Below are 25,000 nucleotides of genomic sequence, written 5' to 3'. Positions count from 1 at the left end.
AAAATTATAGTTTGGGTGTGAAATACAAAAAAAAAATATATGTTTATATACGCAAAACAAGAGAAAGCAATAGATGTTGATATTAATACGTCCAACATAAACAAACGACAGAGAAAATGAAATAGGTGTAATAAAGGTCTCATAAGTACAATAGCTGCTTCTGGGAGCCCGGAAATCAAAAATAATGTTGGTGGATGTGATTCATCTCGATACGTAGCTGTAACGAATACGATCAACATTGGATGCAACGTGTCTCCGTCATCAGGGATGGAAAGATATTACATCTAAGAACTTAATACAGAGACACACTCACACACACAAGCATGTCCTCAGCATCTCGTCCCGAACTTGGATCCAGTATCTGCTCCAGCTTTCACTGACACATCAGCCCTTTCCTTTTCACCGCCACCAATCTCCCAGCACCTTCTGCGTTTGGGTCTTATACCAACTCCCTATGAACACAGTAACGAGTCCATCCACATCGATTATACTGCCCGCCGACTGCCCCATAGCTTCGCAGTGCACCTTAGAGCCATCCGACTCTCCCAAATACTCTAACACCTTTCTGTCCTCGACTTGGCCTTCAACACCGGTTTTGCCACCTCGTATTTCTAAAGCGAACGGAAGTTCGTTTTCCTTCTCAAAACCTACACACCTATTGATTTAAATTCTCACCCTCTCATTTTCTAATCTGCATTCCAAATCCCTATCACTAGCTCCACAATTGCATCTTTATCTCTCTGCTTTCCTCATTTTCCTTTATTTCACCAATTTTAATTCGTTAATTGATTAGCATGTTAGTCAATTAACTAATTGATATCTTCATTCTTCGTTCAGTTCATGAATCAATCAGTCATGGTCCTTTCGTCAACGACGCAACCTCTTCAATCACATCGCATCTCTACTTCAAATGAGATTTAAGTCTGTCTGTCTCTCAATTTTTTTAATTATATATTTATAAAGTTATGTGAGCGGGAATGAACGTGAGAGTGTAGAAGTGAGACAGAGAGAAAAGAAAGAGAGAGGGAGAATGGGTGTGTGTGTGTGTGTGTGTGTGTGAGTGCGTATTCATGAGTGTGTGTGCTCTGGTGTACGTCTGTTTGCATATATCACTACGTGTTTGTGTGGTACAATTGATTGCATGCACGACGGATGTTCATTAAAGATTATCTCCGACCCACTTCCTTAGAACGGGGAAAAAAACGTAACCTGGCGCAATTATTAGTTCATCATCATCAAAAATGCTTCTTCAAAAAAGACTTCGTGGCTGGAAAGAGGTGGAAATCAGATGGTGCAAGGCCGGGAGAGGAGCGGGTAGAAGGAAGGATTTCATAGCTTGCAAGAGTGTTCTGGTCAACATGCTCATTGTTAACTGGAGCGTTGTCTGGCGGAAGCGGAATCCTTTGGTCAATATGACACGCCTCTCTGCTTGATAGCATCTCACAATTTCTGCAACAGATAAATATATATGTTCCGTGAATTGTTGTGCCTTTTGCCAGATAATCCATCATCACTACTCCTCACTGGTCCCAAAAGACTGTTCACATATCCTTGCCTGCATAGATTTGGAGATGAGGCTTCTTTGGAGGCGGTGAGTTATCATGCTTCCATTACTTTGACTGGACTTTAGTTTCAGGATCATATTGATGGATCTGTATTTTATCCTGTGTGATAAGTCCGCCGAAAAATTGAGCGTTTTCTTGGTATATTGTCAAATGAGACCGAGAACAATTGACTCGTTCCTGCTTCCGAAAACGTGTGAGCGTCCGCAGACAATTTTTAAATGTTAAAATGGACGCGAATGAGTTTTTCCACGGACCCTACGTTTATCTTCGCTTCTTGAGCTGGTTGCCGAATAGTAATGCAGTGCTCCTCCAAAATAGCGGCTTCCACTTTATGGATGGTGTCATCATCAATGGCGGAATGTAGTCGTCCAGGAATAAGAGTAGTTTCTATCAATGTCCGACCACATTTGAACTGGTGACACCAGTACTTGACTACCATGTATGATGGGGTATCTTCACCATAAACTGCTGTCATCTCATCGAAAATCTCTTTTGGCGTACGACGTTTCAAATATAATAACTTGATCGCTGATCTGTATTCATCTGCCTCCATTATAACACCTCAGTCCACTTTACAAGCAGTAAAAGACAAACGAATACCAGTGGAAAGTTATAACTTACAATGCGACATATAGAGACATTTATGAATATACGTGTACAAGTTCCCTCTCTTGCAATAACCGGACGTGGATCACAGAAAAACTTTAATGAACACACCTCGTAAGTGCATTAGAGAACTCGTGTGAGTGTGTGTCTGCGCGTGCATATGTGTTAGTGTGTGTGCACAGGCGTTTTTGTATGTGTATGGTGTAGGATTTGTGAAAAGTGTGGATGGTAAAGCGTTTAGTGTTTTTTTTTTTATATATATATTTTGGTCTTGTTTCATAAGACGTTATAATGTGAGCAGGAGAGAATGTATCGGAATTTTCTGAATGGTAATAAGGCATAAAGCATGAAATTTGGGGTGGGGAGGCTGCTAGACAATCACATCGAATGTAGTGCTCAACTGATACTTCTTTTTCGACCCCTTGAATATGAAAGGCTAACTCGACCTGGAAACTGTTTGATCTCAGATCATAACGTTGGACGAAATATTGCTAAGTCTTTTGTCGGACGTGCCAACGATTGTGCTAACGCATCGGGACTTTGTTAGTAGTAATAATAAAATAACAAGACAACAAGGAAGATTTTACTAACTTTGACATTGCGAGTATTCCAGTATTGGTATTACTTTGCTTTGATTATTGCCTAAATCTTTCTGACACATGCCCCAGATATATAGATTTCTCTTCAATATTCCGTTCGTATAATTTACCAAAGCTGGCAGGTAACATCCACACATCATGTCATTATTACCTCCGAGATCACTGGAAACATAAAGATATCTCTACGTGAATGTACTTTAAATGTACAGAGAACCCTTGTATTTGACAAGAGTGTAGAAGCAATGACTTTTATGTTATGTTCCATGAAGTGTTAATGACAGCAGTAAAATGAAATGATTTCTTGTGGAAACTGAAAACATGTTAAATTCCAGATGTCTTGCAATATTTAAGGAAGATTCAGAGCCACATAAAATGGACAGTTTAGGAAATATTTTGTCTCCAGAAATTTGGTGGTAGTGATTCGGTGGCGCTGCTATTAGGCAACACTGATTTAGACGGGTTGTTTTGGCCCAAAGGAATTTTTGGCTCTAAGGAAAGTACAGATTTTTTTTCTTAATAGAAATACACAGAAATGTCCATAATTATAGACAAGGAAAATGAATTAATATATATAATTAAATATATCAATTTCAATAATACAATGCAGCACGGAACTTTGTCAGCACGAAATCTTGTCAGTGATCAGGTCTCAAAGCGACGAAAATATTTTGGTAAATGAAATTTAAATGTTGACGCGAATCTAACAGTTTTCGTGTGTTTTTAAATGGTATATACCTTTTACGCTGCGATTGTTTTTGTTTCAGCACACGATCTCAGATCAGGTAACTTGTTATGCAAGTACATCTCCATACTTTGAATAATATTTTCGTTCTTTACTAGTACACATAAGGATAATAATGTTTCGTAATGTTTATATATGATGTAATTAAAGATAAACTATCTCATCTTCATTTCAATGCATTTTGATATTTCTGCATGCCATTGGGTCTGTATCATTCTCAGTGTGTGTGCATGTGCATGTATGTGTGCGTGAGTGTGTCTGTGTGAGTGTGTGTGACACTAACATCAAATAAGCCAATGGCAAAATGGTGACAGCGAAAACATCTGAGTCCAATTGTCACAATCAGAGGAAAGCTTTGAGAGAAGATGAATTAGGGAAGATCTGAACCTGGAGCAGAAAGGTATTAACGTAGACCTCTTTCATCACCCTGTATTACATAGTGTAATATATATCTTAGAGAGAAGAAATGAGTACGTTACAAATTCATTGAAAATCCTTTAAGTTATTGAAATGGATTCTACCAGAATTAAAAACTGTATTTGAAAATTATACATAATGTAAGCATATATACGAGGGAGTGCCCAAACTAACTGGAATCTTCTCTGTGGGGCAAGCCTATTGTTGTTCAGGCTTCCAGCGTTAGAAGCCCCTTTATGTGACATTCAGTCATCAGTCTGCCAACCGGAGTGATCGCGTGAAGCCGTACTATCACGTGGTGCGTCTTTGTTTTGCAGTGTTTCTCTCATTTCCGTCGACTTTTGCCATAGCTGAAACGAGGGAACAGCATTTTACCGTGAAATTTCTGCTTTCGCTTGGGGAAAACGGAGGTCAAAACAGTTGTCACATTTTAAACAGCTTTCATGAGCAAAACACAAGTTTATGAGTTTTTTTTATGATTTAGGAATGGTCACTTGTCACTTGTTGACCAGAATCGATCAGGGTGACCGAGCAAATGAAAACATCGCGGAGATTCATAAACTGATCTTAGAAGACTGTCACCATAATTGACGAACTTCTTGATATGACTGGTTTATCTTGGAGCTCCTACCAACGAATTTTGGGCAAGAAATTGCGAATGAAATGAAGGAGGCGCTAAAAGGCTTCAGGATTGCTTCGAAATGTGGAAAACGCGTCTGGAGCGAAGCATTGCTTCAAACGGAGAATTCTTCGAAGGTGATAAAAGTGCAAACATGTAAACCTAAGTGAATGAAATAATATTGCAAAATTCCGGTTTCTTTTAGGTAATCAAGCATATCTTAAATTTTTCTTCTTACTTAAAAACAGATGAAAAATATAAGAATATTGCTATGAGAGGAAATAAAAATTGTTCAACAATACGAATTTATGTTATCATTGTTAAGGAATATTAGTATCTCAAATATCAGAGAAACAATTAACTAATTAAACCTACGTAGAATGCAAATAGAGGGTATATTTTCTTTAGATAATGTAATTAATACAGCTTGGAAACTTATAAGACATACGTAAAATAATAAAACTTATCGGGTAGACAACTGACGTACTCGAAAGATTTAACTTACAGAATACAGATGACATATAAAAATATATATAAATGGCGTGTGATATACAAATGGCATGATGGATATTTGCTGTGGGAGGATTCTGAAAAATCCCAACGCGACTGAAAGTGGATTAAGGGATTTCACTAAGGAATTATATGAACTGTCAGAGCCAGGTGACAGTGTTGGTCGACCGTATTGTTTACAGTCTTAGAGCGATGTGTGTTGGTTTTATATCGTACCTTTGTTCAGTAGTTCTGTGTTACCATAATAATTCTGCGATAGATAATTCCTAGATAATCGCATTCCAGATATTCATTTGGATAATACTATCTTATAACCTACATTAACATGCATGCCATAATATTGATGATATACTGGTTATAGACAGCAGACTGTATATAGAAGACACACATGATATAGATGACAAACCAGATATAGAAAACATACAAAATGTAGATGACATGATATATAGATTACATATTGGTTATAGATAACATACATGACATAGATACCATGTTAGACGTAGATGACATACTGGAGATAGATGTCCTGCATGACATAAATTGCATACTATATATAGATGATATCTGTATTATAGATGGCATACTAGATATAAATGATACTATATTTATCTATGATAAATAAATTTTAAATGATACTTTAAAACTTTAGGGACCATGTAATTATTTTTTATTCACTGAGAATTTTCAGTAATTTATAATAAATTATAGTAATTTATAATACATTAATAAATTCAGTTATTTATAAGAGTTATGCACTGCAATCAGTTTAAAAGAAACATTATTTCACCCGCTTACATCAGATTTTGGTAAGAAAGACTCAATGCTTCACAAAAACATTGTATGTAAAAGAAAAATATGTGAACACGCATTAGCTGAATAAAGTAACAGCTGTTCACATAGCTAATGGTTAAACAGATCTTGATTCAGGAGTGGTTTTCATCTTTCATAACTATTGTTCTGACAGCGATGACATATCTACTGGATTAAACATTTGACGTGGCTTTCAGGCGCGTAAATAATGTTGCGGTGAGCAAAACGTAGATCAAGGATGAGTACATCCGCTTTAGACATGGCTGGACATCAGTGGCAAGAGAAGTACACTCAGGCAGGCCACCCGCAGGCTGAAACGAGGAGCCGATTGAGAAGGTTCGGCAAATTGCCATGGAAGACTGTGGTGTAACAATCCCGGAAACTACTCACGTTGAAATAAGCAGAGGATCAGTGCATTCCATTTTAACAGAGTTTTGCATGTAGAGAATTTCGGCGGAAAAATAGAGTCGGATACTTTTTGAATGCCCTTCATAATCTAAGCTTTGGGGATCAAGAACAACACACCACTTGTTCAACAAGCTCCCTACTCTCTCGACTTGGTAACGTGTGACTTCTGGCTCTTTCCCAAACTGGAAATTATGATGAAAGGGAAGTGAGAGGAAATTATGAGGAAAGCGATTGCGGCGCTCCATAATACTCTCTCGAAGGCATCCCAGAAGTGTTACCAACCGCCACAGTCCCCTGAAACAAGTGTGTGCAGTCCTAAGTGGAGTATGTTGAAGATGATTAAATAAAATTTGTGAAATGTACAAAACTGTTTTATTTTATGCCCAAAGAATGATTTTTTTAACACACCCCGTATTTCCGAGCATGTATAACATTCGATCAAACCAACCTTCATGCTATTTCAACACAGATGTTACAACAACAAAACACAATACCCGGAAATAATCATGTTGACTCATTAAAATTTAAACAACTCATCGTTATTAATTGCCAACTGTATTACAAAGTTTTTCTAATAAATAAATATTTGTTGTACATACATGTAATTAATACTGGGAAGGAATAAGAACACGCCATCCTCAAAGTTTTGTATTCGGTTGTTGCGCAAAGATCTGGAAGAAAGGAACAAATATGTTATAAGTTAAAATACAGTTAATATATGTATTCTTTGATTCGTATATTGACTGAACTAAGACAATAAATACTGATGCTCACAGTAAGGTTTGTCTCTTATTTCTTATGATTTTTCTGTCTGTGTAGTTTGAACTGGAGAACTTTCATCAATCTAACTTAGATATCCTAAACGAAAATATTCTGTAACACCCGAGCAACAAAGGATGGGAGATGATAAGCTATGAGACTTTGTTGTGTCCACGATATGAGTTTTACATAACATTCTCTTCTAATGTACAAACATATTTCTTCACTGGTAATATAATGTCAATATATACTTCACTGGCAGCATTGCAAGAAAAAGAAATCATACATAATTAAAACACTTCTCTTCAGAACCACTTTAACGGCAATATTCAAAGTAGATATAAGAATTAAAGTTGATTTTTACACTGTTGCAGAACATATATATATATTACAGTCTGTCATACCGGCCATGATGAAATACCACAAGGTATAGAAAATACGTATTCGCCTTTATATATTTAATCCTTCATATTGAACACTCAATATTTCATATATTCAATAAGACATATTCCATACATTCAATAAGACATTCAATACTTCATTAACATTGTACCATCCATTTTTATATTATATATGATATATTCCATATTCTATATCTCACATTAATTTTACAAGAATATAAATAAAACAGAGTTGGAACTCTTTTAAATAAAATAATATATTCCTCTATACACGATCATACAAAACCCTTTTTTTGTATTTATTTTTACTCATATATATATATATATATATATATATATATATATATATATATATATATATATATATATATATATATATATATATCCTTCATAGTATCAGTCCATAAACTGTTGGATTGTATTTCATGGGAAATAATACTTTAATGTCTTATTTAAACACTAGAAAATTGTAAAATCTAGTAAGTACTATGTAGTAACATACAGTATCGTAAAGTACACTAGTTATACATGATACATTCATTGATTCTGAATACCAACTTGTCAAAAACACTGTCAAATTAAGTTCTAATTACACGATATACAATACTGCAACTGGTCAAATACTTTATGGCATTCGCTTAATGACAAACGTATACATCACGTAGAACTAAGTAATGTCAACATTGTTTCATTAATGTGTATTCTTTCAAACGCCTTGAATAAATAGTGAATCTCTTAATGTGGCAACCACTACATAATATATATTCCATTACTATCAAATGTTCAGGCTGAGGGGAAAATCTGGTAATATTACAGTCCCATACCCATTGAGGCACTTCACAACAGATTAAAAACATTTACATTTTCAATTGAGACTAGTCAAAGATGGCTGATTTAAAAGCTATTTAAATAATGACGGCGGTAAATTCAAGATGTCCACATTTGAAAAGTCCAGCTGTTATTTCAATACCCAGTAACAACACTGTAGTAGCTGTGTAAGGCAACTTCTTACTGGAAAAAAAAAACTATGTTGCATGCTATTAAACAGGGTTTTTTCTCGGAATGTAATCAATTACTTTTTGGCAATGAGACTCATGTCATTCTCAACTGTTAGGAAAGAGTAATACTTGTAATATTTAGAATCTCCTCTGCATCATCCATTCTCGATATACTTTTTAACACTTTGGGATATTTGCTGATGTTTGACAAAAGCTTTGATAGAATTATAAGAAAGCCATCCTTGTCCCACCCTTATGTGAATATATCAGGTTCGCTTATTTGCACATTCCCTTGTGGGTAATTAAAAACATTTGGGAATTGTTTGTTGAATATTTCGTTTATCCTAGACAGAAGAAGCTGTAGTGCACTCAGGTAGACACTTTTGAAATCTGTAGAAGTCATAAGCGTTCTTTTTTTTTACATTTTCATCTGCCCAGGTTTCACTTTTCGGTTTCTTTTTTTTTGTTTCTGCATAGCAGAGTCTGAGTGTATTTTCGATCTCAATTCGGTTAAAAACACAGTTGCTGAAGAGTAGCTGATGATGAAAATGAAGATGATAGAAATAATTACAATGATATGATGGTGATGGTGGTCCGATTGTACCTTTTTTTTAATTGAATGAAATTTAATAGTATTTTAGAAAGTCTAATGGAATTAAAAATTTATCTTAATGCATTTGTGTACATAAACTAATTACATTTTATGTTACAGAATAACAGAAATAAAATTTCTTTGATTGAACCCCTTTCTAACATAGAAGTATCCAAAGAGCATTTACGGCATATAATGCTTTATGAGTGCAAAAAAGAAACTCTGCAGCCGAAGCGACTCGAAACATACTCTCAGTTTATGGGAAAGAATGCTTGAATGAAAGAACTTGCAGAAGATGGTTTGCAAAATTCAGAAGTGGAGATTTCAGCCTTGAACAGGACGTGCAGTTGAGTTAGATGATTAGCTCCTTGTGGCATTACTTGAAGAAAATCCTGGATTATCAGTTGACGAATTGGCAATAAAGCTTAGTCCGAACCATACAACGGTTCATCATCATCTTCAACAACTTGGAAAATTCCTAAACTTGGAAAATGGGTGCCTCATGAATTGTCCGAAAGCAACCTCAAATCCCGAGTTGACATCCGCTCTTCTCTCCATTCCCGCGAACTAAGTTCACCATTTCTGGATAGACTTATAACTGTTGACGAAAAATGGACCTTCTATCGAAATGTTAAACGTCGTAAACATTGGCTTGGTAAAAGGGAAACGCTCAACCACAACCGAGAAGGAAACTTCATGGGAAAAGGGTTCTTCTCTCTATCTCGTGGGATTGCAAAGGCGTAATTCCCTTTGAATTGTTACCACCTAATGCAACAATCAATTCACAAGTCTACTGTCAGCAATTAGAGCGTTTGAACCAAGCTTTGAAGAAAAGAAACCCACTTTAGTGAATCGAAAAGGAGTGATGTTTCATCAGGACAATGCGTGACCCCACACTACAAAGATCACATACAGAAGATCGAAGAACTTGGTTGGGCAAAAATTCCTCATCCACCTTACTCTCCCGACCTTGCTCCTTCAGACTAACATTTGTTTCGTAGTTTACAGAATCATTTGGGGCACATAACTTTCACAAGCCATGAGGAGGTCGAAACTGACATTTCAGAGTTCTTCGCTTTGAAACCAAAAGACTTTTACATTGATGGCATTAAAAAGCTTGTAGATAGATGGAAGGAAGTCAGAGATAATCAGAGAAAGTACATTGATGATTAAATTTCAATTAAATTCAACATTTGATCGCTTGTTTTCTTCATTCAAAATTCGGACAGAACTTATTATTGGATGACCTGATAGAAGAAAGAAATTGTGATGACAAGGAAGAAGATAAGAAAAAGAAGAGAAGGAAGAAAAAAGAGATTAAAAGGCAAAATAAGAAGGAAAAGTAAATAGAAGAGAAGAATAAAGAATTGAAAAAGAAAAGGAAGACGGAGATGAAGAAGAAAAGAAGAGGAAGTGAAGATGAAAAAGAAGAGAAGAAGAAAGGGTTGATGAAGAAAGAAAAGAGGAAGAAATATATAAGGAATTAAAAAGTGAAGTTTTGAAGAATGAGAGAAATACTATAAACAAGAGCGTTTCAACTTACAGTGTTCTTAAACTAGAAAGATTTTGGAAGGTTTCTGCTTTGATTCCTTTGATATAATTACGATTCAAATCTCTGGAAATAAAATGTAGCTAAGAAGAACTTAGGTGGAAAATACATGTGACAGAATACATATATTATGGCTAAACAAAACAATTAACTGAAGTAAAACATGGCAAATTGATCACGATATTGATAAAGTTGATGATGATGAGGAGGTGGATTATGATGATGATAATGGCAATCACTAACACTGACTGATTCCTCCTGGGAAGGAATGAGAATATCGATAGAGAGCGGTAAAAGGAATACACATCGTAATATCTTCACTGAAGCACTAGCAACAAAACTGACCCAACTTACAGAGATGTCAAACTGAAAAGAGGGCGAAACATTCCTGATTCTGTTTCCTTGATATCATTATTAGCTAATTTCCTGTAAAATATAATTGAGATGAGAAGAAAGTGAGTGGAATACATTTCTGATAAATTATCACAAATTATAGCTAAAAAATTCAATGATGGAAGAAAAGGTAACTAGATAACGACGATAATTATGTTAATTGCACTGCATATGATGGTGGTGTTATTAGTGATGACCATCGTGATAAAGCAAAGAATTAAGTAAATGACGGTAGTGTTGGAGATGATGGTATGATGTTGATCATCCTGATGATGACGCTGATAATGATGTGGATTAGGATGTTTATGATGATGTTGATTATGATATTGAGGATGTTGGTGGTGATGTTTCTGTTGCCGATAAGGATGATGTTGAAGAGGATTTAGAAGTGGATGCACATGACAGTGGAGTTTTCATGTTGATGAATGTCAATGAAGAAGGAGAGGATGATGGAAATTGACGATGTTGATTGTTGAAATAAGAAAACAATGATGACGACCATGATGACGATGCTGAGGAGGAGGCGGAGGATGGCGTCGATTATGTTGAGGGTGGTGATGGCGGTGATGCTGATGATTTAAACAACTCAAGTATGAAGTTGAACAGAAGATTCAATAGAAATAATTGAATGAATGTGTGTAAAAAATATGGAATATGAAGGACAAAATATGCTTTCATACAAGAAAAACAAGAGAATACCGAAGAGAAAGAGGAAAAAAAAGAAGAAGAAGTGGAAGAAGAAGAAGAAGAAGAAGAAGAAGAAGAAGAAGAAGAAGAAGAAGAAGAAGAAGAAGAAGAAGAAGAAGAAGGGGCAAAGGAAGAATTATGAAGTGATAAACGAAGAAGAGGGAGAAGAAGAAAAACAAGAAGGAAGAGAAGGGAATAATAATAAAAGAAGAAACCTCCCTAATTAACAAAAATTCTGATGACTAAATTTAATTTGGAGAAAAAATGAACACTTAGTTTTTTTTTACGATGGCCGAAAGCTTGTGCACTCGGAGAAAATAAAGAAGAAAAACGAAAGTATCAAACAAAATTAGTAACAGTTTAAAGTGCTGCAATCGTTCAAACCTAATTACAAGCAGGTGTTGATACACTCGCATACATTCATCTAGATACAAACACCATGAAGAAGACTGAACCAACTTACAGATAATTTAAACTTGAAAGATTGCGGAAGATTCCTGCATTGATTTCCACGATATCGTTACCAGATAAATCCCTGTAAATTAAAATTGATATGAGAAGAAATTGAGTGGCCTACATTTGCGATAATTTATCACAAATTGTGGCTAAATAATTAAATGATGAAAAATAGGTAAATAGATGACTCCGATGATTATGCTAAAAGTGATGAGTATAATGATGGTGGTATTAATGACGAATATGATGATGTTGATGAAGATATGATGCTGAGCATGGCGATGGCGATTCTGATGGTCATGGGTTTTTATGTTGATGAAGGATGTCGACGATGAAGAGGCCGATGTAATTGACGATGTCGAGAAAGGATTATAATTACAATGAGAATTATGGCAACGGGGATGGCGCGGATGATGGCGTGGATTACGTTGAGGGTGGAGAGGTGGTGATGTAATAATAGGAATATTAATATGAATAGAAACATTGATGACGATGAATGAATGGAATTACGTAACATGGAATTTAAAGGAAAAAAGTAGCAGCTAAAACGGATGTAACACAAGATAATGCCGAAAAGAAAGAATAATTAGAAGAAAAGGGTGAAGAGGGAGAAAAAAATGAGAAGATAAAAAAAGATGAAGGGAAAGAAGAAGAAGAAGAAGAAGAAGAAGAAGAAGAAGAAGAAGAAGAGGAAGAAGAAGAAGAAGAAGAAGAAGAAGAAGAAGAAGAAGAAGAAGAGAAAATAGGGATTTGAAGCTGGAAACTCATGGTACAATCCTTATTGTTTGTTATTAGGTTTTAAGTTGCAAAGTTTTCATTTAGGCCTTTTGTAAGTAAATTAGTGTGGAGGCGCAATGGCCCAGTGGTCAGGGCAGAGTACTTGCGGTCATAGGATCGCGGTTTCGATTCCCAGACCGGGCGTTGTGAGTGTTTATTTTGCGAAAACACATAAAGCTCCACGCGGTTCCGGCAGGGGATGGTGGCGAAACCTGCTGTACTCTTTCACCACAACTTTCTCTCACTGTAACTTCCTGTATCTGTTGTGCCTGTAATTCAAAGGGTCAGCCTTGTCACGCTGTGTCACTCCGAATATCCCCGAGAACTACGTTAAGAGTACCAGTGTCTGTGGAGTGCTCAGCTACTTGCACGTTAATTTCACGAGTTGGCTGTTCCTCGACGTCGTAAGCTATGGAGTGCCAACAACAACAACAAATATATTAGTAGGTTAGATTTTATCGTTTAACTTTTGTTGGTCACTCGTTTACTGTATGTATTTATAAATGGAATAGTATCCCCTTTAATTTTTTCGTAAGCGTCCTCCGTCGTACGATTTCCACTTTCAATACTTTCATAATTATGTTGTTTAGTAATTTTGATGGAGAATTCTGTTTTCTTTAGGAAGACTTTAATTCATTAAGTGGAATTTGACGTATTTTAGGGTCAAACACTATTGAGCAAATACATCTTGCCATAGTATATGAAAAGTAATGTTTGATGTGTGTAAGGCAGGGTGTCTATTTTTGTAATACATTGTTGTTGCTGTGGTGCTGCATGGTTTTGCATTAATGTTTAAGAACGGTATGCCATTATGGCTGTTATTTGTCAAGAACAGGATAGAGGGACGATGGGTTTTTAGAACGATATTGAACACTTGCAGATCATCATTTGATTTCTATGGCAAAGTAGAGCAGCTATTTTCAAGTTCTTGTAAATATATAATAATTCTAGTGAAACATATTCACTGATTTCAAAAATAGAAATTATACATTTCTAAGTCTCTCAGAGAGATTTATGCAGTAGTGATGCGATAAAGTAGTTGTATGCTGTCAACGTAATGTGACAGTCCCATGAAGGGAATAATACTACTGTTATATAGCCATAGGAAGCAGCACCGTGCCTTAATTCGAATATCCTATGAAGAGGAAGAGTTTTATTTTCGCAATTATTTATAGAGTTTTGGCAATAGATGCAGAAAGGGACGTAAGATTTATTATGTCATGCTATGCATTATATATATATATTTGTGTGTGTGTGTGTGTGTGTGTGTGTGTGTGTGTGTGTGTGTGTGTGTGTGTGTGTGTGTGTGTGTGTGTGTGTGTGTGTGTGTAAAACAAACTAACATTTTTTATATGCTTCGAAATGTGTATTGTAAGATACAAATAAAATGAAGATTTATTTTCGAACGCATATATGGAAGGGATGTGGTTCGAGTGCATGGCTGTTTCTTGACAATTTTTCTGCTTTGTAAGGATAATCTACTCTATATATCTACTATTCCAACGGCGTTTCTGCGTTCCAAAATAAATCATCAGGATGTTACACAGATTAATGTAACCATACCATTGGTGTTGCAATATTATGCAAACCATCTGGAAAAAAGTTTTATCGAAGGCGATTCACAGAAAACTAGATTTCACCCCTAAACTATTAGCGTGGTTCTGGGTGTATATCCCAAATCTCAAGAATGGGGCCACGCTCAAAAACAGAGATTGAGAAACAATAAAACAGCTTTGGAAAGACGGATGTGAGCTCTAAAAATAAAGTATGGGAAGATACTACGTATATAGAATTATATCGTCTATGAAATACACTAAAAGAAGACTGATTCAACTTACAGAGTTGTTAAGCTGGAAAGATCCTGGAAGGTTCCTGGTTTGATTTCGTTGATATTATTACCGGGCAAATACCTGTAAAATAAAGATGTTTAAAGACGAATATTCATGGAACAGATTTGTGAGAGAATATTGATATTATGGCTAAACAATTAGATAATGGAAGTAGATTAGAATGAAGAAGATGCTGCTGCTGCTGATGATGATGATGATGATGATGATGATAATTAGTTGGTGACGGGCAGTGTTCAACACTCACTCAAATTATTACAAGTTGTATATTTTTTTAGTTTATGAGGACAAAATTATTATCTTGTTTTTTATGTTGGAAACATTTACTATCAGCCATGATAAAGTTGCAAAATCGGCACCACGTCGTTTTACAAGTTCTCTTCAAGGAAACGAAAACTGCCACAAATGCATTTACACCGAATTCGTTGGCAAGATCCAACCACAAAGTTAGATAGATTCAGGACGAAGTGACACATTTTCCGCTCATTATAGTCGATCTGAGGAAATATTCAAGAACGAATGTTCAGACTGGATAGAAGACCAAAAGACTATACTTTTGCTAAGAAAATTAGCACCATCGCAACATGAAAATTGTATTAATTATAAACTACCCCGAAAACCTGGAGAATTATGTTTTGAAGCCACAATAAGCATAATATCAAACAACTTTAGTAAAAAAATACCTTTCTTCAACATGAGATGGTCGTATTTAAATTTGATAAAAACATAGATAATGGCTTCATAGTATATTCTGGAATAGTAAACTGTAAGCGTGAAAGGTACAAACTAAAGGAACTAACAACGGATATATTTAAGTGTCTCATATTCGTTCAAGAATTAACAGAATAACATGATTCGAAAATTCGAACAAGGCTAAAGTAGAACAGGACCTGGATATTACTCTTCAACAGATATCAGATAACATGCCAACGGATAATAAATCTCACACATAGTAATGTGATATATCAAACATACAGGCTATGAGGCCAAAAAAAAAAATAAACATAAGAAAGTGCAAAGTGGATCCGTGCACGAGATGCAGTAAAATACACAACCGGTATTACTGTCCATTCAAAAAACTTAAATGTTTTAGGTGTGGATTTCGAGGTCCCAAATGTTCTCATTTCCGTACAAAAATAAGGAAAGAGTTAAAAAATGATACATACAGGAAACGTAATGTAAATAGATATGGTGTACCTGAAAATGATAAGGATAACGAAATATATAACTAGTTTGTAAACATAAAAATAAGTGGAACAAATGTCATATTAGTGCGATATAACAATATTAAAAGACAAAACATGGAGTGTGCTTGGTAAACCCGGACTAAGTAAAACTACAAAAGCTACGAGGGACGTTTCGAGAAGAAAATTTTTGTCTAAACGTGAATTCAATTTGAACGTAACTTTCCGAAGTAGAACGGTAAATGAAAAAGGTTTATGTGCTAAATAATCCAATAAACTATTTGGAATGAATAGGATGCAGAAATACGATCTCTGCTATTTACCCATTGACCATTATTGCAAAAAGGTAATAGACACAGGTACAAGTTCTAATACCGCGTCTGGCAAATTGCAAAAAGGATTAAAGATATTATTTCCAGACGTGTTTTCAAATGCACTAGGTGCGTACTCGAAAACGAAAATAAAATTTGAGATAAAATAGAACACAGCACTGATTTTTAAACACCCCAAAAGTTAAAACTCCAAAAATTTATTTTAAAAACTTAGTGAATACGGGTTCAAAGTGACAGCAGATAAGAGTTCTTTTTGCCTAAAATTGGATATTTGGGGCAAATCATACATAGAAAGGGTCGGCATCCGGATCATACCTGGGTATCAGCAATTAAAAATATGCCTTGCTAAAGAATGTGTCATGAGCAGCGCTAGTACAGACAAAATTAGAGCTAGAGAGAGTACAAAAAATTAGAGTTATCAAAAAAGTAGAATAATCTAAATGGGCTGCAACCTGCTGTGTACTTTAAGAAAAAGTATAACATCATTCTGTGCTGATTTTTCCACTCGGTTAAATGAATGACATAGAACGTTCAACGATCCGCTACCTAACCCAGAGGACATATTTGTGAAATTAAATGGTGGCAAGATTATTTTCTAAATTGAATCTCCCTGACGCGTATCTACAAATTAAAGTAGACGATGACTTTATAATTACAACATGTTACCATTTGGCATAAAAGTCCCACCGCTGACCTTTCAACAGATTATAGATAAAATGTTAGCGGAATGTGAATTCGCAATTGCTTATCTTGATTACATATTGATTAAGAGTGAATTAAGAAGTCTGCATCATGCACAACATGAGGGAAAGGTATTTAAAAACTAAGTTAATACGGATCTAAAATGAGATGAAGATGAGTGTGATTTCTTTTTGCCTAAAATTAGATATTTGGGGAAAATCATACATAGAAAGGGTCGTCATCCTGATCCTACCCGTGCATCAGCAATTGAAAATATGTCCTGTCAAAGAATATGGAGACATTACAAGCATGTTGGGGTTTCGTGAATTATTACCAAATTTGCATCCCTAATATTCAAAACTCTCTTGCGCTATTAAATTGCCAGCCAAAGGAAGGAATGAAATGGCATTGGACGCCACAATACCAAGAAGCCGTTAAAGAGTTAAAAGATATACTAACTTCCACGCTATCTTTAACACACTATGACCCGGAAGAGAAAATAATAGTAGCTTCAGATGCCACTGAATATGGCATCGGAGCGGTAATTTTGCATATGTATGAAGATGGCGATACAGAACCCGTAGCACATGCACCATGTAAACTATTGCACGCTGAGAGATATTACTGCCTGATTCAGAAGACGATTTGGCAATTATTTATGCTGTAACAAAGTTCCAAAATTTCATCCCTGGCAGAAAGTTTTGTCTACAAACTGATCATCGCTCCTTGTTGGGTATTTTTGGCTCTAAGAATGGCATCCCAGTACATACTGCCAATAGATTGAAGAGATGGGGAGTCATTTTGTTGAACTGCAATTTTAAAATGGAATACCTCTCCCGAAAATAGTTAAACCACACAGACTGGTTATCTAGATTAATACCTAAAGATGTCGAACCGTTTGAAGAAAGAGCAATTGTATCGTTAAGTGCTGGAACAGAGATAAAAGCATTTTGTTAAACATGCTTAATGAATTTCCAATAAACATAGACAAAATTAAAGCCAAAGCACTGAAAGATATTTTTATAAATAAAATGAAAGTAACATTGAAAGAAAACAAAATACACGCCGGACTGAAAATTAAACTTTCAACACATATTCCGTGTGCGAAAACATCCTAATGTATGCACAGAGGATTGTGGTACCACTTACACCGCAAAAAAGAATTCTCTAAGATTTTCACGTTGAACATCCAGGATTATCGCGCATGAGAGCGCTTATGAGGAGCTATGCGTATTGGCCGACGATGGACAAAATATCGAAAATCTTGTAAAATCCTGTAAAAGCAAGGCTCTGACAACGAAATAACCTGCTGTAAATTACAACCATGCCCAAATGACTGAGACACTTTTGTCCAGGCTCCTCAAAGTCTTCACTATATTCTTGTCATAGTGGATAGCTATGCAAAATCTCCGGAAGCATGTATATTTTGACAGCTTATGTCCTCTGAAATAATCGATTTCATCCATGAGATATTTGCTCGATATGATATACTGGATATCATTATGTCCGATATTGGGACACAGTTTAAAGGATCTCAATTCAGACATTTCCGCCTGATGTTCCAAACTAGTCATATAACCACGGTCAAATAGTCAGGCGGAATGTTTTGTGGATACGTACTAGAGGGCATTAAGAAAAGCGAACAACTAAAAGATTAATGACTAGCTTTTAAAACCTTCTCAGGATATACAAAGTTACTTCAAACCCAAATGCGCCGTTAGATAAATCACCAGCTGAACTAATGTTCCCGAGAAAGATTACGTCCAATACTCAACATACTGGTGTCAGGCAGAGGGGGAAAAAAGACTTGGAATATCGATAATGGCAAAGACGGAACGCCGAAAAATTTAGAAGTAGGCGAAGAAGTGCTTATTAAAACATACAGTCATGGGAAAGAATCATGGGATGATGGTATTATTTGTAATAGAATTGGGAAAACGATCTATATGGTAAAAAAGGCAAAAGGAAAAGGGTTCAATTTCAAAAGACATGGAAAACATTTGAGAAAAAGGTACACCGAAGATAATGATAAAAAATGAAAAACTGGTGGGGGTGGGGGTGACATTAATGGTAGTAGCAGTAATAGCAGCAGTAGTGCCGGTAGTAGTACAGGACGAAAATATGGAGTGGATAAGAACAAGAAGAGGGGGGGGGGAAGGACACAATGTTTTACATGTTAAAAGATATTAAGAGTCATACACTCACAGACATACATATTTGCAGATATTCACAAATAATCACACATTTCTATCAAAAAGTGACAATGTAGAGAGAGGCAGGGACTGGGCTCGAAAAAGAAGAATATTTGAAATGCTTAATTATATATTATCAACGAGATATTATCAACAAGACTTATTCAACTCACAGGTATCTTAAACTGGGAAGGTCATTAAAGGATCTAACTTCAATTTTTTGGATATCATTTGCATTCAAATATCTGTAAAATAAAAAAAAGTCCGTTGTTAACAGAAAAATTAGAAGTGTTTTATAACAAAAAGTATCATGACTAAACAAATACTTGGTCGGAAGAAAAATAAGGTAGAAATTGATAATGAGAACAATGAGGAGAAGAGGAGTTTCTGTGGTGATGATTGTAGTGATGAATACGGCGATGAGACGGACAAGATGATGGTTGTAGTGTTGAAGGTAATGTTGCTGTTTCTGATAATGGTGATGGTCATGTGTGTGATAAAGATTTTGAGGAGGATAATTGCGATGATGATTATTATTTTGGTGATGTCTGTGGAACTGGTGACGTTTCTGGTGAAGATAATAATTCTGAAGGCGATGAAAATGATGCAAATGATTGTGAGGTTGATAATATTGATAATGGTGATGAAAATGATGGGACTGGTTATGAAGAATAGAAAATATACAACAGCAGTAGAAATGTTAAAGGAAATTTGAGACGACGGAAACAATACAAATGTAAATAGCTGGAAGAAAATGTTGTTGGGAGTAGGAGAATAAAAAGAATAGAAGAAAGGGATCGAAGAGAACAGCAAGTTGGGGTAGAATGTCGAGAACAACTAAAAAAAAAACAGAAAGGATAAGTCAAACGACAGCTCCATTAAAAAGCAGAAGAAGAAAAAAGGAATCGACAGAATAAGACGAATAAGAAAATACAAACACAAGTAGTAGGATAAAATCGAGAAGCACGAAACAAAGAAGAAGAAGAAGAAGAAGAAGAAGAAGAAGAAGAAGAAGAAGAAGAAGAAGAAGAAGAAGAAGAAGAAGAAGAAGAAGAAGAAGAAGAAGAAGAAGAAGAAGAGGGGGAGGATTAGGTGGCAACGGGAAGTCTTCGACACTCACTCAAATTATTACGAATTGTATATTTTTTTGTTCGAGAAGAAAATAATAATCTTGTTTTTAATCTTGGAAAAATTACTGATAATGTTTCCATTGAAAACACAAAAATGAAAGGTGGCACTAAAGAAGTAGTGCAAAGCGTAAATGTAAATGCATTCTCAGCAAATGAAGCAGAAGTAATAGGAAGAGATATATCACAAGAATACGATGATGACCAACAAGGCATAGTGAGGTTACTGTGCCAATATATTAGAGAGACCAGGCTCAATCTACCCCCACCCAACCTGAGGTACAATGTCCGACGCAAGCTCAAATTTGAAATCGAAAAGATAGATGTTGTTCCTGAGCTATTCCAGACAAGAAATATAAGTGAAAATAATAAGATTACTTAGACTGCAGGTATTTTTGCTGCAGATAGAGTTAGATACGAAAGAAAAGAGCAAATACAACGTAAAGAACCATATTGGCGAATTTCTATGAAACAACCCAAGTTAAAAAAAGGTATTTAGGACAAGTTGATAGATTGATAAGCGGGGAACTGCAGAAAGAAAGCATAAGAATAAGGCTGGAAAGAACATATAGAACAAGAGATAAAGATTATGATGTGATGTTGGAAGAATTGAAACAAAGAGGAGTAGCAATGAAAGCAAAACTGGAAGGATATGACAAAAAAAGACAGTTCAGGCAAAACAGATTGTGTGAGGCAATTCTGAAGAAACTAATTCAGGAACTATATGGGTGAATACACGTAACAAGGACACCAGATGCAGAGGAAAGCAAGGTATTTTGGAGAGAGATCTTGGACCGACCCGTAGAGCATAATGATGTAGCGTTGTGGCTGCATGAAATCCAAGAGAGTTTAAGAAATATAGAAGTCCAAAGAGACATAAAGATAATTACAGAATTGATTTTAAAAAAGCATTTAAGAAAATTCCCAAATTGGAAGAGGCCAGGACCAGACGGAGTCCAAAGCTGATGGATAAAGAAGCTGAAAGGTCTCCGTAAACTGATAGACCAACAGCTAGATGAGTGATTGCAGAAATACGCACTACCCGGCTTGAAGACAAATAGAAAGTCATTGTGGTACCAAGGATCTTTACAATGGCCTTTATGAGTACTCTGATGATGAAACTATGATGATAAGTGGATAACAAGAAGAGGAAGGAGAGGAAGAACACAAAATGTTAAACATGCCAATAGATATTATTTTTCAAACACTGACTGACATACGTATTTACAGCTATTCACAAACAATCATTCATTTCTATCGAAAATGTACAGAGAGAGACATGGACATGGCGCGAAAAAAAATTTGTAATATTAATAATACATTGTCATTGAAATATTATCAACAAGACTTATTCAACTTACAGGAATCTTAAACTGGGCAGGTCATCAAAGGCGCCTGCTGTAACTTTCTCGATTTTATTTTCATTCAAATATCTGAAACATAAAAAAAAGCTCGTTGATAAGAGAAGGTCTAAAAGAGTTTTATAACAAACTATCATGACTAAACAAATAATTGGTAGACGAAAAAGAAAGTAGACAATGATAATGAGAACGATGAAGAGGATGATGATGAAGGGGAGGATGAGGGGGAGGAGGTGGTAGTGATGAATACGACGATGGGACGAAGGAGGATGGTGGTAGCGTTGAATATAATGGTGCTGTTGCTGACGATGGTGATGATCATGTTTGTGACAAAGATTTTGTGGAATTATGATTTTGGTCAGTCTCTGACCGCAGTAGATAGGGACTAAGAACAGTTCCTCGCTTTTCAGATGATTCAAAGTGCCATGTTTGACTTCTTTAGTGCGGAAAGATGCATCCACCATTCAATAGGCCCTTCCTTTCTATATATTCCTTTAGATTTCATACAGAACCAAAAGGTTTTTATATTTGAGCTTCTATAACTCTTTCCACCATTATTGATTTTAGTCCGAGTGTACGGTACGTCACTGTGTGGCATATCGTATCCTGGATCTTCTTAGTGGGGTCCGTATTTAACTTTACAGCTATTCCGTCTCTCTCTCCACTAGCTGTCCAGTATTTTAAAGTTTCTCTTCAGAGAATTGTATTCTCCGAAGAGATGACTTGGTTGCTCCAGCGAAAAAAAGTGTAGAAAAGTTAATTAAAGCCTTTGCACCAGTTTGGCTTTGTGCCAATTTCGGGCATTCGATAACAATATGCCATATCGTTCCACGTCTCTCACCACACATTTTGCATTTGTGGTTATGGCTGGATAGATTTCACGTCCGGCGTCGAATGAATGCCGTGGATCTGGGTGGCGGAGGCGGATCACTGCGAAAGTTGATAACAGCTTTTGAAGTACAGGTAATCAATGGCTAGCTGCACGAGGGGTAAATCACCTGGTTTGGACGGTCTGCCCTATGAGCTTTACGCTTACATGAGACTTGTTCGGTGACCTCTTAGCAAACGTTTACTGCAACTGGCAGCAGAATGGGTGAATTTCCAGTTTTTTGAGCCGACGAGCGGTGGCGTTGTTGAGAAAAGAGCCGAACACGGGGTATTGTATTGAGAAGTTTAGGTCTATAATTCTGCTGAATGTAGAATTCAAAACTCTAACCAAATTATTAACAACAAGGTTGGCACTTGTCATCGGGGATCTGGTAGGGGAGTCAAAGACATGTGTCATCCCGAAGTTTCATCGATGACAACTTCCACCTCATGCGAAATATTATTGAGGAAATGGCTAAAGAAGCTGGCACGGGTGGAGACATGATCAACAGTCTAAAGCTGTGTCGACAAGGTGGTGGTCCTCAAGGCAGCTCATCTCGAGCCTCTATACAGGGGCTTGGTCGCTGCAATGCACAGGGGCATCTGTTCGGGGATCAAAATGAACGGTCATCTCCAAGAGCCGTTCAACATCAGGCACTCAGTCCGGCAATGTTGTACACTCTCATCTCTCTTGTATGCACTGACTCTTGAGCGTGTCGGCTTATGCGAACGACGTCAATGTAGTGGTGTCGGATCATAAACACATGAAATGATCGGCACCGATCTCAGGGGCTATGGGGCGGTTTCAGGAGTGACAATTAAGAGGAAAAATCAGTGGGCTTCCGGTTCGGTACCTGGAGAATCAAGTCCATGGTATCCAACAGCTTCGTTAGTCGCTGGACAGATGAAGCGCTTAAATTGCTCCGCGTTTCGTTCGGTCCGCACCTCCAGATCGACAAACACTGGGACGAGGTAACAAGTAGGGTGACTACTCTCACTCAGAAAGCTATACCTAAAAGGTAGGCCAGAGGTAACTAACAAGTATATCGCGTCCGTCATCCACTAACGCTTGACCGTCGTGCCATATCCTGGCCACCGTCTATTTACACTGGAACGTATACATTTCCGCTTCTTGCGAAAGGGATCTATCCCGATGGTCAAGCGGTCTGTCAACTGTTAACACACGTTGCGTAGTGGCCTGGGCATGCCGTGATTGATGATGCTGAGGCTACGACATCTCCAGTGCTTCGTTGGTGGTGAACAGGGCTCGAGGGGGAACATTTGGAAAGTGCAATGCTTGGACGTCAAAAAAGATTAGTTAGACATATTTCCGGAGAAATTTCCTGCTAGCATCGATGGATAATTTTCAAAAATCTCTGGCCTATAAGTGCTACCGGGGAGCTTTGATTGTTCGCGATGGACTTTACAGGCACGAAAGTATCGTCAGCGGAGCATGTTCGAAATGAGTGCAGGACGACGAGATGGTACTGCATACACTCGTCCAATATTAATACACTCGCATACACTCATCCATACACAGAGGTGGGAACCATTTATTGCATGCAGTAAATGGTTCCAATCAATTATCACGCTCGATTATATCCCAAATCTAAGAAATGGACCTACACTCAAACTCACAGATTCATAAACAATGAAACACATCGTTAAATAGACTGGAATATGCTACAGATTTAGAAAGATATCGTTAATGAAATGTTATAAAATAAGATGATTCAACTTACAGATGTGTTAAACGGGGAAGATTTTGGATGCTTCCTGCTTTGATTTCCTTCAGAGCATTACCGCCCAAATACCTGAAACATAAAATTAAGTTACGAACTTTTATGGAACAGATTTCTAAGTGAATATTGAATATTATGGTTAAACAATTAGCTAATTGAAAAGTTAAAGAGTAAATGATGATTATGATGGACTTGATGATGATGTTGTGGATGATGATGATTATGACAATAATGACGATGGTGTTAATGATGACAATGATGACGGTGATGATGTTGATGTGGTGATGATATGATAATTATATACGATAGTGGTGTTTGGTGGTCGTAATGGTAATGGTGGCGGTAGATATGATGACAAGGCAGAGGAAGGAGAAGGCAGTATTCGTCTTAATAATAATGGTGACGATAATGCTGATGATGATGGTAACGCAGACTATGATGTTGTCTGTCCTAATGTCATGGATGAGGAAATGTATGCCCCTGCTGATGATGATGATTCTGGTGATAAGAATAACGAGGCTGGTGATGACTCTGGTGAGGAAAATGATGAAGAGCTCGTGACGTAGATGCCGATTGTGATGAATGAAGCAGAGGAAGGGGATTTACATAAGAATGATACTTGAAAAAGGAACCAAGTGGGGAACCGGGAAATGAAATGCAAAACAAATCTGGGAGAATTACGAGAATAGAAAGAAATGAAGAAAAATAAGAACAACGGAGGACGTAATGATGATGATGATGGTGATGATGATGATGATGAAGACAACGACGACGATGAT

The 25,000-nt window shown here is 36.5% G+C and overlaps 1 protein-coding gene across 1 annotated transcript in view; it reads right to left on the bottom strand.

Annotated features, from left to right (window-relative positions):
- Positions 1-2,414: 2,414 nt before the first annotated feature.
- Positions 2,415-25,000, bottom strand: part of LOC106878986 (uncharacterized) — a 114,751-nt gene continuing 92,165 nt past the window's right edge. Inside the window, exons 27-35 of the mRNA XM_089346680.1 lie at positions 24,222-24,293; positions 21,613-21,684; positions 19,298-19,369; positions 14,727-14,798; positions 12,119-12,190; positions 10,930-11,001; positions 10,570-10,641; positions 6,876-6,947; positions 2,415-2,932 (exon numbers count right to left, since the gene is read on the bottom strand). Of these exons, the coding sequence (XP_089202806.1) occupies positions 2,758-2,932; positions 6,876-6,947; positions 10,570-10,641; positions 10,930-11,001; positions 12,119-12,190; positions 14,727-14,798; positions 19,298-19,369; positions 21,613-21,684; positions 24,222-24,293 (751 nt within the window). The 3' untranslated portion in view covers positions 2,415-2,757. The remainder of the gene's footprint in view (positions 2,933-6,875; positions 6,948-10,569; positions 10,642-10,929; positions 11,002-12,118; positions 12,191-14,726; positions 14,799-19,297; positions 19,370-21,612; positions 21,685-24,221; positions 24,294-25,000) is intronic.

This window comes from Octopus bimaculoides, unplaced genomic scaffold, assembly GCF_046866305.1.
Source record: "Octopus bimaculoides isolate indiv1 unplaced genomic scaffold, ASM4686630v1 contig90, whole genome shotgun sequence".
NCBI classification, from domain to species: Eukaryota; Metazoa; Mollusca; class Cephalopoda; order Octopoda; family Octopodidae; genus Octopus; species Octopus bimaculoides.
Note: the sequence above shows the minus strand (reverse complement) of the source record. Positions and strands in the feature narration are given on the sequence as shown.